At 43.1% G+C, this 14,407-nt stretch overlaps 1 protein-coding gene across 15 annotated transcripts; it reads left to right on the top strand.

The window, feature by feature from the left end:
• Nucleotides 1-6: 6 nt before the first annotated feature.
• On the top strand, nucleotides 7-12,542 carry LOC119301954. 15 transcript variants are annotated; one of them, XR_005147237.1, is made up of 12 exons: nucleotides 7-118; nucleotides 222-316; nucleotides 881-986; nucleotides 1,380-1,694; nucleotides 2,537-3,084; nucleotides 3,163-3,981; nucleotides 4,086-4,232; nucleotides 4,342-4,497; nucleotides 4,597-5,357; nucleotides 5,452-5,547; nucleotides 5,635-5,949; nucleotides 12,027-12,542. XR_005147237.1 is itself a non-coding variant. In XM_037578967.1 (5 exons), the coding sequence occupies exons 2-5, from the start codon at nucleotides 966-968 to the stop codon at nucleotides 3,176-3,178; spliced, it is 501 nt and encodes a 166-aa protein (XP_037434864.1). In that variant the 5' UTR covers nucleotides 7-316; nucleotides 881-965; the 3' UTR covers nucleotides 3,179-3,673. The 15 variants fall into 15 exon arrangements, 2 of the variants coding, with proteins under 2 accessions (XP_037434864.1, XP_037434863.1); XR_005147235.1 differs by having other exon boundaries at nucleotides 7-316; nucleotides 840-986; nucleotides 1,380-1,522; nucleotides 1,609-1,694; nucleotides 3,028-3,084; XR_005147231.1 differs by having other exon boundaries at nucleotides 7-316; nucleotides 840-986; nucleotides 1,380-1,522; nucleotides 1,609-1,694; nucleotides 2,575-3,084.
• Nucleotides 12,543-14,407: the final 1,865 nt, after the last annotated feature.

Here is a 14,407-nt window from a genome sequence, read left to right as displayed (position 1 = left end):
AGGCCGAGGGGGACCCCCAGGACGTCGTCCTCTGTACCGCGCCACGCTGAAAATTAGGTCGCGATTAATCAGGGCCTATTCCATCCTTCCGATCTGACTATCCACGATGCCACCGCCGGTCCGCTCTTCCTCGTACTTCTTTGAGTTCTTTCGCCTTTCCATCCGCCGCGGGCATCAAGATTATGAACTTGCGATGGTCTTGTTGTCATCCGTGGAGACAGGTTGCCTCTCATGGCAAAGCTTCTGCCTGTAGTCGCTGCTGCTGCTGCTGTGTGGTTGAAGTCCATGCTCTTGGTGGCTACCCCCCTAACGGAAGGTAAGACTGCATTTTCTCTTCAAATATCTAGCTGATTAATATATTCGGTGTCTATTGTTTGCCATTTACTGTTAAGTTGGTATTAACTAGCGCAAGTGAGCGTTGTACTGGCAGTACTAACTTACTCATGGTTGCTCACTTTTTGCATAAGAACATCTGACTTGTATACATGTCTTGGAGAACATAGGTCCAAATATTCATAATGATTTTTCTGCATCACTTGCCTCACTTTTCTTGTCTGAGCACTTCAATCATAGGTTTTCCTTTAGCCATGTCTCCCAGATTTGTTGTCATAATTTTCCGGACACTCTTTTAGTTCATTGTTACAATATGACCATTGATAATCAAATGATTGTACATTACCTAAGGATAGACTGTACTAGAAAATTATTGGTTTGTGAGTATGCCATAATAATTAGTAAAATTATATTAGTTGATCTTGTATGTTGTGTGGCTTTGTAACTTTGCCCAAGCATATCAATATACTTACATATATTGACTATTTTTGTACGTATACATTAAGGGGCCATGTTTTCATTTCGCCCCGGGCCCCCAAAATCTCAGGACCGGCCCTGCCGCCGTCGCAGATCACCAGGACACCGCAGTCGCCTCGGATCCCCACACGCCGCCAACATGGCGGTGACAACTGATGAGCACGCTCCGTCTCCAGGTTCGTTCTTTGAATTTGTTTTCTTGTTAACTTCTGATGCTATAGATTTTATATCAGTAAAAGTGTCATCCTTGGTGATAAGATGGGACTATATTAGAGCTATTATTAGTGTATGCTAGATTGGATCAAATGTAGACATAAAAATGCAACAAAACTGCAAGTCCACATCTGATTCAACACACTTCCACTGTAGTGTTTGAGTGCATATACTGATGTTCTTTGATCAACATAGGGTGATGCTTGGTAGTTACCCCTCTCTCAGCCTTGCAAATTTTGGGTGTGTTAATTTGCAACTCGGACACCTCATAGAATGTTGGTCCGAGTATTCGAAATTGATCATGTATATATCCCTAGCAGATCTAAGCTGTCACTACTCTTTTTTTTGGTTGTCAGGAAATGTATTTTTGATCTCAGCTTCTAATGATGAAAAGAAGTAGTCAAGAATAAAATTCGAAATAAAGCAACACGGCTGAAATTCCAATATATCTATAAATTACAACGGTTATTTCCGCCTGGTATTCGATCGAGCATGGACGGTAAATTTATATATTTCATTATCATGACATTCAAAACACAAGCATTTATTTTTGTTTTCACTATATTCAAGATAATATTAATTTAGGAAATTGCAAGGATGTGTCTGGCCATTTTGTTTTTTATTTTATGCTCTGATGGAACGGTAAAAGACTGGTTCATCCGGTTTGCGTGGTGAGTATTCTTCGTTACACATTGTAAGACCTTCGATGTGAAGTATTCATATATTGCTTGATTATAAGTTCTTTATATACTTGCTCAAATATTATGCGAATGAATCTAAAAATAACATTTCTAATATTGTGCGAGAATTACTTAAACGCATCAAGTAGATCTTAATTTGTAACAGATTTTTAGTTGGATCATCACTCTATGTATACATCGTCAAAGTGCCTTTTTATCAATTTACATTACATGTAAAGTGGACTTTATTTATTATCAAATTATGCCTGTGCTTTTTTCTCTACATCTGAAATTTAACATGCATTATGTTTATATAACACCCCAAAGAGTCAGACAGGCTACATTCTCAAATCAAGTGTGTCTATTTAAATGTCAAGAAATTCGTTAAGGTCATATGTCCTACATTACTCGGTAGTCGTCGTCGTCGTCGTTTGTAGCAACCATTCATGCGACAATATTTTAGAAATCGAGCACTAAATCAATTTGGAAATCAAACCATCGACGCAGTTATTTAGCCAGATAGTTAGTTATGTATGCAATTAATTATATCCATTTAATATGAATTTTTTAGCACCGAATCAATTCAGAAATTGAGTCATCAATGCACTTGGTAGCCTGGTACAGTTTATTTTTGTATGTTTTTATTCGTCCCATCTCCCACTGGTTTTCTCCCTCCCATTAAAAACTAAATCCTATTGACTGGGAGTCTCCTAATGTCTCAGTTGATATTCTCCGTTCCACGGTTAATTTTCGTTCGGTTTTTTTCATCCCACCTCCCACCATCCCTTTTATACTGGTTTTCTTATCTCAATCGTTTCTGTTTCGTTTTTTAGACTATAGGAGTACCCCCGATTTTCCGGAGTTCTTGCAGCCAACCAGATCCGCGCCGCCGCCTCTGCTCCCGCCCCCGTCACCTCCTCGGCCTCTCGGTCCTGGCCGGCCGCGCCCCCTCTGCACGACGCCTCGCCGGACACCGATCTCGCTCCGCAGGACTCATCTCCGCCGGTCTCGTCATCCTCTCCATCACCGCAGTCGTCCACGTCGAAGGCACGGACATCGGAGGCGGTGAGGCGACGGCTCGCGGCGAGGGAAGCACCTCGGATCCACTCGATCCCGCACCTCCACCGACCGCAGCCACCTTCGTTCAATCCACCCCTCCACGGTCCCCGCAAGATCCCACGTCTTCACCGTCCGCCACTGCCCGACCCCTTACTCCTTCCGGCAATGCACATAGCTACATGTCCTCCTTACTGCTTCTGGCTACCTCACAATTTTAATCTGGTCCATGGAACATGAAAAACTGATTTCCGTTCAATGGTGGCAGAGAGATATTAACTCAGGAGCTGCTGGACATTTCCACCGTAATGGAGCGTATCAGCGGGTTAGTTAATCTTTGTTGCTATTATCCTTAGTGTGATTTCTACTAACTATTTCTCTGCTCTATTCTCTGGGCTTGAAGAGGTGGACGACAGTAATAGGGGAACTGGAACAAGCGCCGGAAGCAGCTGTGAACATAGATGCACAGTTCTGCGAGGAAGAAACCAGGGTGTACAGAGGAAGGGCGATCTCACCCCGGGTCTCCAAGCTATTGACTGGGAAGATGAACCCCAGGCAGCCGGGCTAGATTGGTTTGCACATAACCCGTAAAACTTACCGATTTTAATTCGCCTGGTACAGGTCCTTAATGATTCAGTACGTTATATCGGTATTGAGTGTACTAGCAGTCTACAGATAGATTTGCGTCTGTATGCTGAGCTTGTTCTGAGGATAATATTTTTTTGATTGAATCCAATGCAAGGTAACTAATAGAAATACAGTTGTACTACTAATGACAGTCTCGCTTTTGGGAAGTTTTTTGATGGATATTTAGTTGAGGCAGCTATTTCTACCGTGGAATAACTGTAATTTAGCTATGTGACACTGATGAATTATATAAAGTTCAGAAATGCATGTATGTCGATTTAATTTAATGGACATGATCTTTTAGGTTGATTTCAGCTGAGCAATAGGAAACATGGGTGCATAGTAAGGATTGCATCGGCGCACCATGCCCTTCTCGGGCGACATCTCTTGAGAAAGCGATAAGGGCATTCGCTAACGATCCAATACATAATGTGATTGTACCAGTGCTGGGGACAAGTTCTGACTCTTTATGAGAGAGGCGTGTGGTTTTTACAATCTAATCACTTGGGAGAAAGGTTTTGGGATCAGATATTGGAAATGCAGGTCAAATGTTGAGAGGACAAAATGTAATTAGGAAATAGTGTGTCCATATGTGGTGAGTTTTATTTCAGTGCGACATATTTCAGTTTTTGGACAGTGTGTGGATGTGTGTGAGTTGAGTTCTAAGAAGCATTTTTTTCTCATGTTGACAACATGCAGGGTAAAGCAGGTGCGCAAAACACACGATCTTGCCGGTACCCTGCTCTAATAAATTGCTTAGATCAGAGCACAGGGGCTAAGAAGTACATGAGGCTGCAATTTGACAGTGAGTCTGAGGAGAACTATGTCGAGGAGATGACAAGAAATGTACGTTGATTTTTTATGAAAGAAATACATAGTTGCTGCTGTGAGCACATTCATTTTTATTAGTAGAACTATTGAGTTTTACTATGTGATTTGCATCTAATTGTTATAGGGGAGTCCGCTAATGGGAGCTAACCTGGCCACTGAATGGCATGCAATCAAGACACACACAAGCGCTATGTTTGATGAAAATTAGATATTGTATGAGTGTGGACTGTGGAGCATACCAAAGTTGAAGAGATTGAGAAACACAAGTCATGTCCTGGAGGTATGATCTTGTGCGCTTTGCTCGCTGTTTATTTGTATGCAGCAGAATATATCAGGTTGTGTGAGAGAGTGAACTTACTTCAGTGATAAATAATGGCAGGTACTGGACTTCATGCGTGTGAAGCGATGCTCACAATATAGGAACCAATTGCATATAATCTGTTCTCCTACATGCACTTCAGAATGTGCATAGAGCTTCTTCGGCTTGGGGACACAAATTTTGATGCGTACGATTGTCTGGTTTATTTGTTGAAGGCAAATTTGGTGGACATGAAACCTTTTGCCAAGGTGAGAGATGGGCTTAGTTTGGAAGACCGGCTTGCTGAAAATGGAGTAGTTGTCAAGCTGTTGAAAATACATACTATGTGTAGATCGCAAAACTCAAGAGCATCCAGCAAATGCTGGTAGTGGTGACAATGTTTCAGTAATATACTAGGAAACAGGTTAGCATAACTATCAGTGCCAGGCTACCAGCTACAAGGAAAGAGAATGACTGGCCAATGACCAGCAGGGAGAAAGCCCCTTAGGAAGGATTGAGTAAGAGGACCAATTTCTGCAGCATTTTCTGCCGCCATGGTCACAAAAGGACTACATGGACAGACATAGGTGATGCTCCGAAACATCTTGCAAACTGGGCAGGTGCAATAGCTATGGCGTCGAGGGACAGAAAAGGAACAATTTTACCAAGCCCATAGAATTTAGATTGCCAATGGAAACTAAAATGAGTGCAAATTATGAGACCTTTTTTGGTTAGTAGTTAGTGTTACTTTCTCAATACTCGAGTCAAGATTCTTCCTAATGGTCACCATGGGATCGACAAAACTCTTTAGGTGGCGGAGAAGTTTGATATGAGCCTCTAAGGTACTCTTCGACCTAGCTGAAAATGATGTTCTTTTAGAGGGTATCCTGGTGGATCATAGGAATATTTACTTTGCTTCCATTTCTATTTATGCAGGTTGACGATTCTGAAGTTATTGGGTTTTTGCTTCCAACTGAAATGATTCCTTTATATCTGAGTACTATGGAGATGGGCTGTGAACTTACCAGAACAGTATGAACTCAACTCCTTCTCTGAATTTAATTCTTCTATGATGCTTTCCAAAGCCGACGATGACCACGCTGTGGACCCACATGGCAGAGGAAGGGGATGCTCGAGACTGAGATGATGGCGGCGGTCGCGATGCACAGCTGCAGGAGTGGACAACAGAGACAAATACTCCCTTGGATTCGTCGCGATTCTGGAATGGGAGGCAGGTCGCTGCTGCTACCGCCCATGAAGCTGACGATGATCAGTGGCCGTCATGCAGCGGCGAGGTGGCGGTTGTGGAGGGGAGGGGAGACGCGCGGGCGAAAACCAACACGACGAAGGAAGGGGATGCCTCAGGTGGCGACGGTCATGACGGTCACTATATTGTGATATGTTATTTGCATATAAATGATTCAGGGGACCCTGGTGAGTCGTTTAGATTTCTCCAATAAGCTGTTTAGATTGCTCCCTGCTCATGTCCGACTGGTCGGTTTAGTTCCTGAATTGTAGCTTCCCCTGTATGTTGGGTAATTCACAGTCCTACCTGTCGTGGAATTGTCATGGCAGATGTCCTAGTGTAAGGACTTAGTCGCGAGGCCAACGCATCTATGTGGTAGCTTGAAGGGGTTGAGCGAAATCGAGAGACGTAACACACAAGACGAGGATTTAGACAACTTCGGGCCCCGGGAAACATAATCCGGTAATAGCCCTACATGTTGTTTGTGGCTAGGTCTCATTATGCTCATGAGAGAGTCGCGGGTAAGCCGGCTCTTTGTGTCTAGCCCTAGAGATTGTTTCTTCTTCCCTGTCCCTCTTTGGGGAGTCCTGCTCCTCCTTATATAAGTTAGAGGGGCGGGTTACATGTGGAGTCCTAGTAGGACTAGGATTAGTCTATCTTTTCTTACAAGTTGATTACAAGTTCGGGTCTTGCTTCCTCGTAAAGGAGATATTCCTCACGCCTTTCCTCTTAAGCCGGCCTACCATAATGTAGCCGGCCTTCTGGGCCTTGAGCCTCTTGGGCCCCCGGGTTTTGTCGCTCCTTTGATTCGCTTGCCAGGTCACCCATAAGTCGCCAGGCTCGGGCGGGTCACTTAGTGAGTCATCCAATCAGGGCGGGTCATTAGTGAGTCGCCAAGTCCGGCCGGGTTATATATCTGGCCGGGTTATACCGCGGGGTATATCCCCGACATTAGCCCCCAAGTTTAATTTGGATTTATCCATGTTAAACTGATCTACAACATAAACACAAGAACAAATTGACAGGTTGCACTCCGGGTTAAATATTCTTGTAAGCCGGCACTTGATCATCCTTAAGTCCTTGTCATCTCCTCCTTCTGGAAAATCCGGGTCAATGGACCAACTTCGTAGTCAATTTGCTTGTAGAAGAAATATTGTAAATAAAGCTTCCATTTGAGTCGGCCTACAATGCTCTGACTTGACAAAAATATTGATCTTCAAATATTCAACTTATATTCAGCCAACTTGAGATATAAAACTTGCCGGTTTATGATTACCAAATTTGCCGGGTTATAAATAGATGATGCCGAGTCATAATTGTCGCCGATGCCGGTTTATGATTTTTGCAGACACCGGGTCAATCTGATTTACTCAAACTGAAAATTTGAAGATATTTCTCCCTTATATCCATAATATCTGTAGCCCCCAAGGGCCAGTTTAATCAGCACGAATAAGCTGGGACTTATCACCATGGCTTTAAATGAAATCCAGTTGTGTAGCCCCATGAGTCGGCTATAGTCATAGTAGTGTAGCCGGGTCATCCTAGAATTGTCTTAAGCAAAGAGCAATATGCATTAGCCCCCAAGTGTCGGGTCATTATGTAATAATGAGCAGGGACTTTGTAAATATGATGATGTAAATTTGAGCAGTAACATGTAGCCCCCAAGGGCCGGCTTAGTAAGATAATACTAAGCTGTGACTTTTCATTGAAAATAATATCATATGATGTAACCCCCATCCTGGGGCTTGAACCCACGTCCACAAGGTTAAGAGCTTTATGCTTTACCAACTGAGCAGTGGATCCTTCAATATATAATGGAATAAGGCTTGTGTATCTTGAATTTTAACAGGAGCAATTGGTAGCCCCCAAGGGCCGGCTCATTACAATGGGATGAGTCGGGTCTTCAATAAGGCCAATAAAAATGACTTTGCATTAGCCCCCAAGTGTCATGGTGCATGCTTGCAGCGACATGAGACTTGCATATTTGATGTAACCTCAACTTGAATAATGTAGCCCCCAAGTGCCGGGTCGTAAGCCTGCAGTGACTCGGGACTATTTCCTCCATTGTAAAATAAATCATGCCCATTGATAAAGATAATAGCTGTGGCGCTAAAGCGACTTTGAAAACCTCAATCATAATACTGGTTATTGATAATCATAATAGAAATCCAGCCATGTTGGCTATTCAAAATTTGAATAATATAATCCGGTATGAAAACCTCAATCATTCAATATCATCATTGAAAATCCAGCCATGTTTGCTATTTAAAGAATTCAAATACCTTATCTGTTGACAAGTAAATTCGGAGTTTAAATACCCGGCGGCTCTTGGCCGATGGCGATTCAATACGCCTTCATTGTAAACCGGAATTTTCATGACCCGGCGGCTTATAGCCTTTTGAGAAAAATCCAGAACGGATAATCATTTTGAAGCATCAACTTTGGTAATGAGCTTGAACTTAATCATTTACATGTCATATTTCTGCAAATCCTGCAGAGAGTTTAAACAACATATGCCCTGGCGACTTAGCGTCAAAACCAGGGCGGGTCATAATATCTCACATATAACTACTGTGATATTGAATTTGTACTGCCGGCTTACATAACCTGTGCAGTAAGGGTGATAACCCAATCCTTAGAAGCCAATGCTTCCACATAGATGATGATTGTCATAAACTGGCGACTTATAGTCAAAAGTCAAGCCGGGTTAAGCATAAAACACTTATATATATTTGAGATATAATCCCAAAAAGGTCTCAAGTTAAGTAATTGTGGCTGCAATAAACTTTACTAGAGACAGAATAAAACTTTTTGAGGCTTCTGATTCGGATACGATCAGTAAACCGTTTCAAAGGGGTTAAGCTAAGATTCGAATACGATCATATAGCGCCCAGTGGCTTTGGCGATGCCGATCAAGAGGGTATCGACAGCTATGTTCTCTTTGGTTCGAATACGACCTATGTTTGAACAAGAAGCCCCCGAATGACCTTGAGAGTTGTTTAACGACGCTGATTCGAATACGATCCACGTCGATTCCCAAAGGGGTTGAGCTATGATTCGGATACGATCAAGAAGCCCCCAAGTAGGTTCGGCAGTTTGCCAATCAAAAGGGTATCGACAGCTATGTTCTCTTTGGTTCGAATATGACCTATGTTTGAACAGGAAGCCCCCAAGTGACCATATAAATTTTGGCATTGCGCCGATCAAGAGGGTATTGATAGCTATGCTCGATGAGCAGGAAGCCCCCAAGTGATCATAATAAGATAAGCCGTAAGGCAGGATATCCAAGTTTGAACCGCGCATCATGGCAGCAAGTTCTTTTGGCAACCTTTATTTTTTCTGAGAACTCGAACTTGCGAGAGATTTAAATCTTTTCGAATCCGGAACTTTAAACCGGATTTAAAAACTTCAAAACTTTGTGAAAGACAAATTTACCTTGAGCCGGATTTTGAACCGGATTTGATAGCTTCAAAGCTTTGCGGGAGAGAGATGTCTCTTAAGCTATATTTTAAACTGGAATCTTCATTTTGAGCCGGAAATTTTTCTGACGGCCTTTAAATATTCGCCAATAAAGAGTAGCCTCTGGGGTTGGGTTATCTTCCCTTCAATGACCCGGAGTTCTTGAATTCATTGAAACCGGCTAATTTTGCCGAGCCATACCATTGTAGCCCCCGAGTCTCAAGATGACTCAAAGAGTTGGCTTGAGATTCTCCATATTTGACCATAGCAAAAGGTGTATAACATTGGCGTTGATAACGCGATGTGAATCCACAGAAGGTTGAGGTGACTGCGTGGGTTATAAATGATCCCGTATGAGCCGTGTCAGCAACTCAGCCAATGGTTCCCTCCAACTGGTTGTTTGAAGCTTAATCAAACTGTAGTGGCGGCAATTTGTGCGCCTGCCCATTGAGCCATCCAGTGCAGACGGCGGTTGATAATATATGATAATTTGCCTCCAATTTGTTGGAAGAGAAAACCGGCTTCCTAAGCGGTGACTTGCTCATACTCAATAAACAACTCATGCTGACAGGTGCGGCCCAGTGTGTTGATGTAGACCAGGCCACGAGAGACGGACGACAGAGACGACCGCAGCATCAGTGGCGGCCCCGACAGATGAGTCGGCCGCGGCGTTGTAAGCCGGTGCGGACGGGGAAAATCTTCACCGGTGTTGTAAACCGGCACGGACGGGCGAGTTAATCGCGGGTGTGGTCCCGGTGAGTCGAAGTAGTCTGGGCCACAAGGGCAGCGTCTTGCACACATATTCTTTGATCCTTGTGGCACGGTCATATGCTAGCACATGACAGTAATTACGCAATTTATATATCGATGATCCGGCCATCGACTTTGCAATGACCAATTGTCCTGCATATAAAATGCAAAGACCAAAGTAATTGCTCTCTGACAAAAACAATATGTGCTAAAATTATACTTAGAGGGATATCACCTGATTCGCCCGAACAACAGATGAGTCGGCCATGGCATTGTAAGCCAGTGCGGACGCGTGAACTGGTGCGGACGCGTGAGCTGCCGTGAGGGCAGATGGATGAGTCGTCCATGGCGTTTGTAGATGCATGACAATCTGATGCATGAATCGGCAACAGGTGCGGACGGATGTAATCCGAACATCGGGGCGGCGACTTGCACGTATATCCGTCGAGCATCCTGATTTGTTCGGATGACGGATTGCTCATAAGTAGTGTTCATATATAATTTTGCAATATGGCTGAGTTCCACTTTAACCTCAGAAAATATCCTGTCAGTCAACCAGCCTCCTGAGACTGGTCCGGTGGACGCGCGGGGCCGCAGCAGAAAAATGACGCGAGCCTCGCTGGTCAATAGGTCGGCTCATCACGGGGGCAGCCCAGAGGGAACCAAGAGAGACGACCCGGTGATTTGACGCGGTAGGCTGGCTCGCAAGTGGAGGCGGACCCTGACTTGGACGTGGAGAGCCGCGGCGGCTCAGGGGCCACCGACCCGATGGAAAACAGTCAAAACGAGTTTCACGCCCAAACTTCCGGGTCGTGGTTTGTTTCCTTTTTTGGATCGGGAACGTAATTGATTTTGGTCTTTTTGTCTTCTACCTTGTTTGATTCATCAGATATAAGGCTAATCAATTTCCAAATAGTGCCCGATCCCTCGTCTGATCCGATAACTCGAGCGGAAATTTGCCCTTGTACGTATCTGCGATTTGCACCCATCAGATCCGATGAATCCTTGCTGAACCAAACGGAAACTCCCCCACTTTGGATCTAACGAACTTGACGTTGATGTGAATCTTCCACGCCGGCTTTAGTTGAACCGAAAAATTGCGAACTTCTCAAACCCTAGAAAAGATCCCTCCAAGAACTCAACACCACCGTGCGTCTGGCCCCACGGTGGGTGCCAACTGTCGTGGAATTGTCATGACAGATGTCCTAGTGTAAGGACTTAGTCGCGAGGCCAACGCATCTATATGGTAGCTTGAAGGGGTTGAGCGGAATCAAGAGACGCAACACACAAGACGAGGATTTAGACAGCTTCGGGCCCCGGGAAACATCATCCGGTAATAGCCCTACCTGCTGTTTGTGGCTAGGTCTCATTATGCTCATGAGAGAGTCGTCGGTAAGCCGGCTCTTTGTGTTTAGCCCTAGAGATTGTTTCTTCTTCCCTGTCCCTCTTTGGGGAGCCCTGCCCCTCCTTATATAAGTTAGAGGGGCGGGTTACATGTGGAGTCCTAGTAGGACTAGGATTAGTCTATCTTCTCTTACAAGTTGATTACAAGTCCGGGTCTTGCTTCCTCGTAAAGGAGATATTCCTCACGCCTTTCCTCTTAAGCCGGCCTACCATAACGTAGCCGGCCTTCTGGGCCTTGAGCCTCTTGGGCCCCCGGGTCTTGTCGCTCCTTTGATCCGCTTGCCAGGTCACCCATAAGTCGCCAGGCTCGGGCGGGTCACTTAGTGAGTCGTCCAATCAGGGCGGGTCATTAGTGAGTCGCCAAGTCCGGCCGGGTTATATATTTGGCCTGGTCATACCGCGGGGTATATCCCCGACACTACCCGTTTGATAGTGTATTGATGCTTGACAACTACGTAATGAGTGCATGTTGTTCAAGTGCTTATCTTTTTCTGTTAAACCATTTGTCATCTAGGAATTCTTCATTTTGTAATATAGAGTAGTGAACGAATTTGCTAGGGAATCATATGCACTATTTTTGTAGCTCGAATAATTCGCTATGTTCTAATTTGAAATTATGTTGGGAAATCGTTTGATGTGTTGTCTGTTGCAGATTGTTCGAAGATGGGGCCCATCTCTTTCTAAACTGCAAAGAAGTGAAGGAGCAATGGTATGCCTTGCTGCTGGAGGAAATCCGGATCAGAGTGTAATTCAGCACATGACGTCATGAGAAAAATTCTGAGGTCGCGGAGAAGGATAAGTTTCTCACTATTTGAGTGTGGGCCGAGAAATTTTTGAAACAGACTCGATACTCAAGCAAGCTGTGAGCTTTACTGCTGGGTATTTTCTTATGTGATATCAAGTGCCCACTACTATAAGCGTACTTTATTCATTGATTGAGGCTAGAGTGATTCATGCTCCAAGGGGATGTAACCAACCATCTAATGTGCTGGCAGCTTTGGGTGCAGGATTAGACAATGGTGATCATGTTTAATGGTTCTCAGACTACATTGAGGTTGTAGCCCATGTTGTAATCGGCGATTTAGCCGTATACTCCTTTCGTTCCTAAATATAAATCTTTTTAGAGGTTTCAAATGGACTATAACATACGGATGTATATAGACATGTTTTAGAGTGTAGATTCACTCATTTTGCTTCGTATGTACTCCCTTGTTGAAATCTCTAAAAAGACTTATATTTGGGAACAGAGGGAGTATTAAATATCAACCATGAGGACAGTGATACGGGAGCTGGCCATCTAACCATGTCTGCATACATTTCAAAATGCATTTGAACAAAATGGATAAATTTCATGCAAACAAGCTGGAATTCACTAAGTTTAGATATAATAATTTATATAAATTAGATGATATTTCGTCCGTTCTACCAAAAACTGAAAAAATATAAAACCTTAGACTAACTTGTAGCGGACGGTGGCCGGTGGCCTCGTAGGCGTGGCCAGGGCTGGATTTATGTTTAAGCACTGGTGTCAGTTCACACCGACTACCTGCAGAAATACACTAGGGATAGTCATTATACTCACTTAATGACACCGTCACATATTATACTGAAGGTGCAAACATATTAATGATCCCAAACAACTCATTTTTCTAGCTCTGTCCCTGAGCGTGGCCGCCCCGGCCGCACCTTCATCGTCGTCCGTGCCGTCGTCGTTGTCTTGGAAAGGCGTAGCAGGCCTGCCCGACAACCGCTTGGCGCTTGGGGAGGATCCGCTGCCTGGCTGCGGCCTTGCCCCTTCCCTTTTTCATAGTTTAATCCTCTTTTGTGAATTACTTAAGTTCAATCACAAGTGAAAAATTTCAGTCTATTAGTTAACATGTCTATCCATGTTTCTTCTAAGTTATAAAAATTGACCTACTCTTATGTCGTCCGTAAGACAATGCCTTAAGCAAAGGAAACGAGCCTCAGTTAATGTATCTAGGTAGGCCAGGATCCTTTGTTTGGATAACTATTTGTGCAAGAGCAAGAAGCTTGGGTTTACAAATAAAAGCGACACTTAGATTTCTAGACTGTCTACACCTTTTGCTAGGGCCTTCATTATGGATGATGGTGTAAACTTGTTTCAAGGAGATACACAAAAGTGGATCAAAAGAGTATCATATTACAAGAGAGTGAATTGTTTTTTTTTTCAAGATAAGAAGAAAATGAGTGGATGTTTGCATTTTTCGCCTTTATGAGAGAAATGTCATATGCTTTTTTATATAGTGAAAAATATCACATACCATAACAAGTCATTTCTATAGAGCAACTACCAACAAGTGATTTACAGGTGAGCCTACAATTTATTAAATTGGGATGCGACTCACTCTACTAAAAAGCATGATGGCACTCACTCTGACTAAAAATGGTCACCTGCTCGCATTTAGCAACTGACCAATTAAGTATACGTGTTTATATGTTCACTTTAGATCTTTGGATGATGCTTTGAAAATGTTGATTGACAAAACTTTATAATATACTGGACTGAAAACTCGTCGATTTTACAAAATGAGAAGAGATGCATACAAATAATTATTTTTCTATATATATTTCTTGCACAGGATAATACAAATGTATTTATATTATTATTTTGTAGAGTATGAGAGGGGTTGAGATGGACAAAGGAATCCATTAACAAGAATGTCAAGGCGACGTCGTTGCAAAGGACAAAAAATTCATCGAATTTTATACAACAATACATGTGCACACACATAATCAGAACAAAATTAAAGGCCATCAAGTAGATTTTAATAATTTGTAATATATTTTTAGTTGGATCATCGATTTATGTGTATACATCGTCAATTTGCTTTTTTGTTATCAGTTTAATTACAAGTGAAATAGACTTCAATTATTATGCAATTGTGTCCATGCTATATTGTCTCTTCCTGTGATATTTTACATGGATTATTTTATATACCTTCAGCAAAATATTTCAGAAGCCCGTGGCAACGCACGGGCAAACTACTAGTAAATGTTAAGTTCATGCATGTT

The sequence above is a fragment of the Triticum dicoccoides genome, chromosome 5A, assembly GCF_002162155.2.
Source record: "Triticum dicoccoides isolate Atlit2015 ecotype Zavitan chromosome 5A, WEW_v2.0, whole genome shotgun sequence".
NCBI classification, from domain to species: Eukaryota; Viridiplantae; Streptophyta; class Magnoliopsida; order Poales; family Poaceae; genus Triticum; species Triticum dicoccoides.
This window is presented reverse-complemented; position numbering and strand designations above follow the sequence as displayed.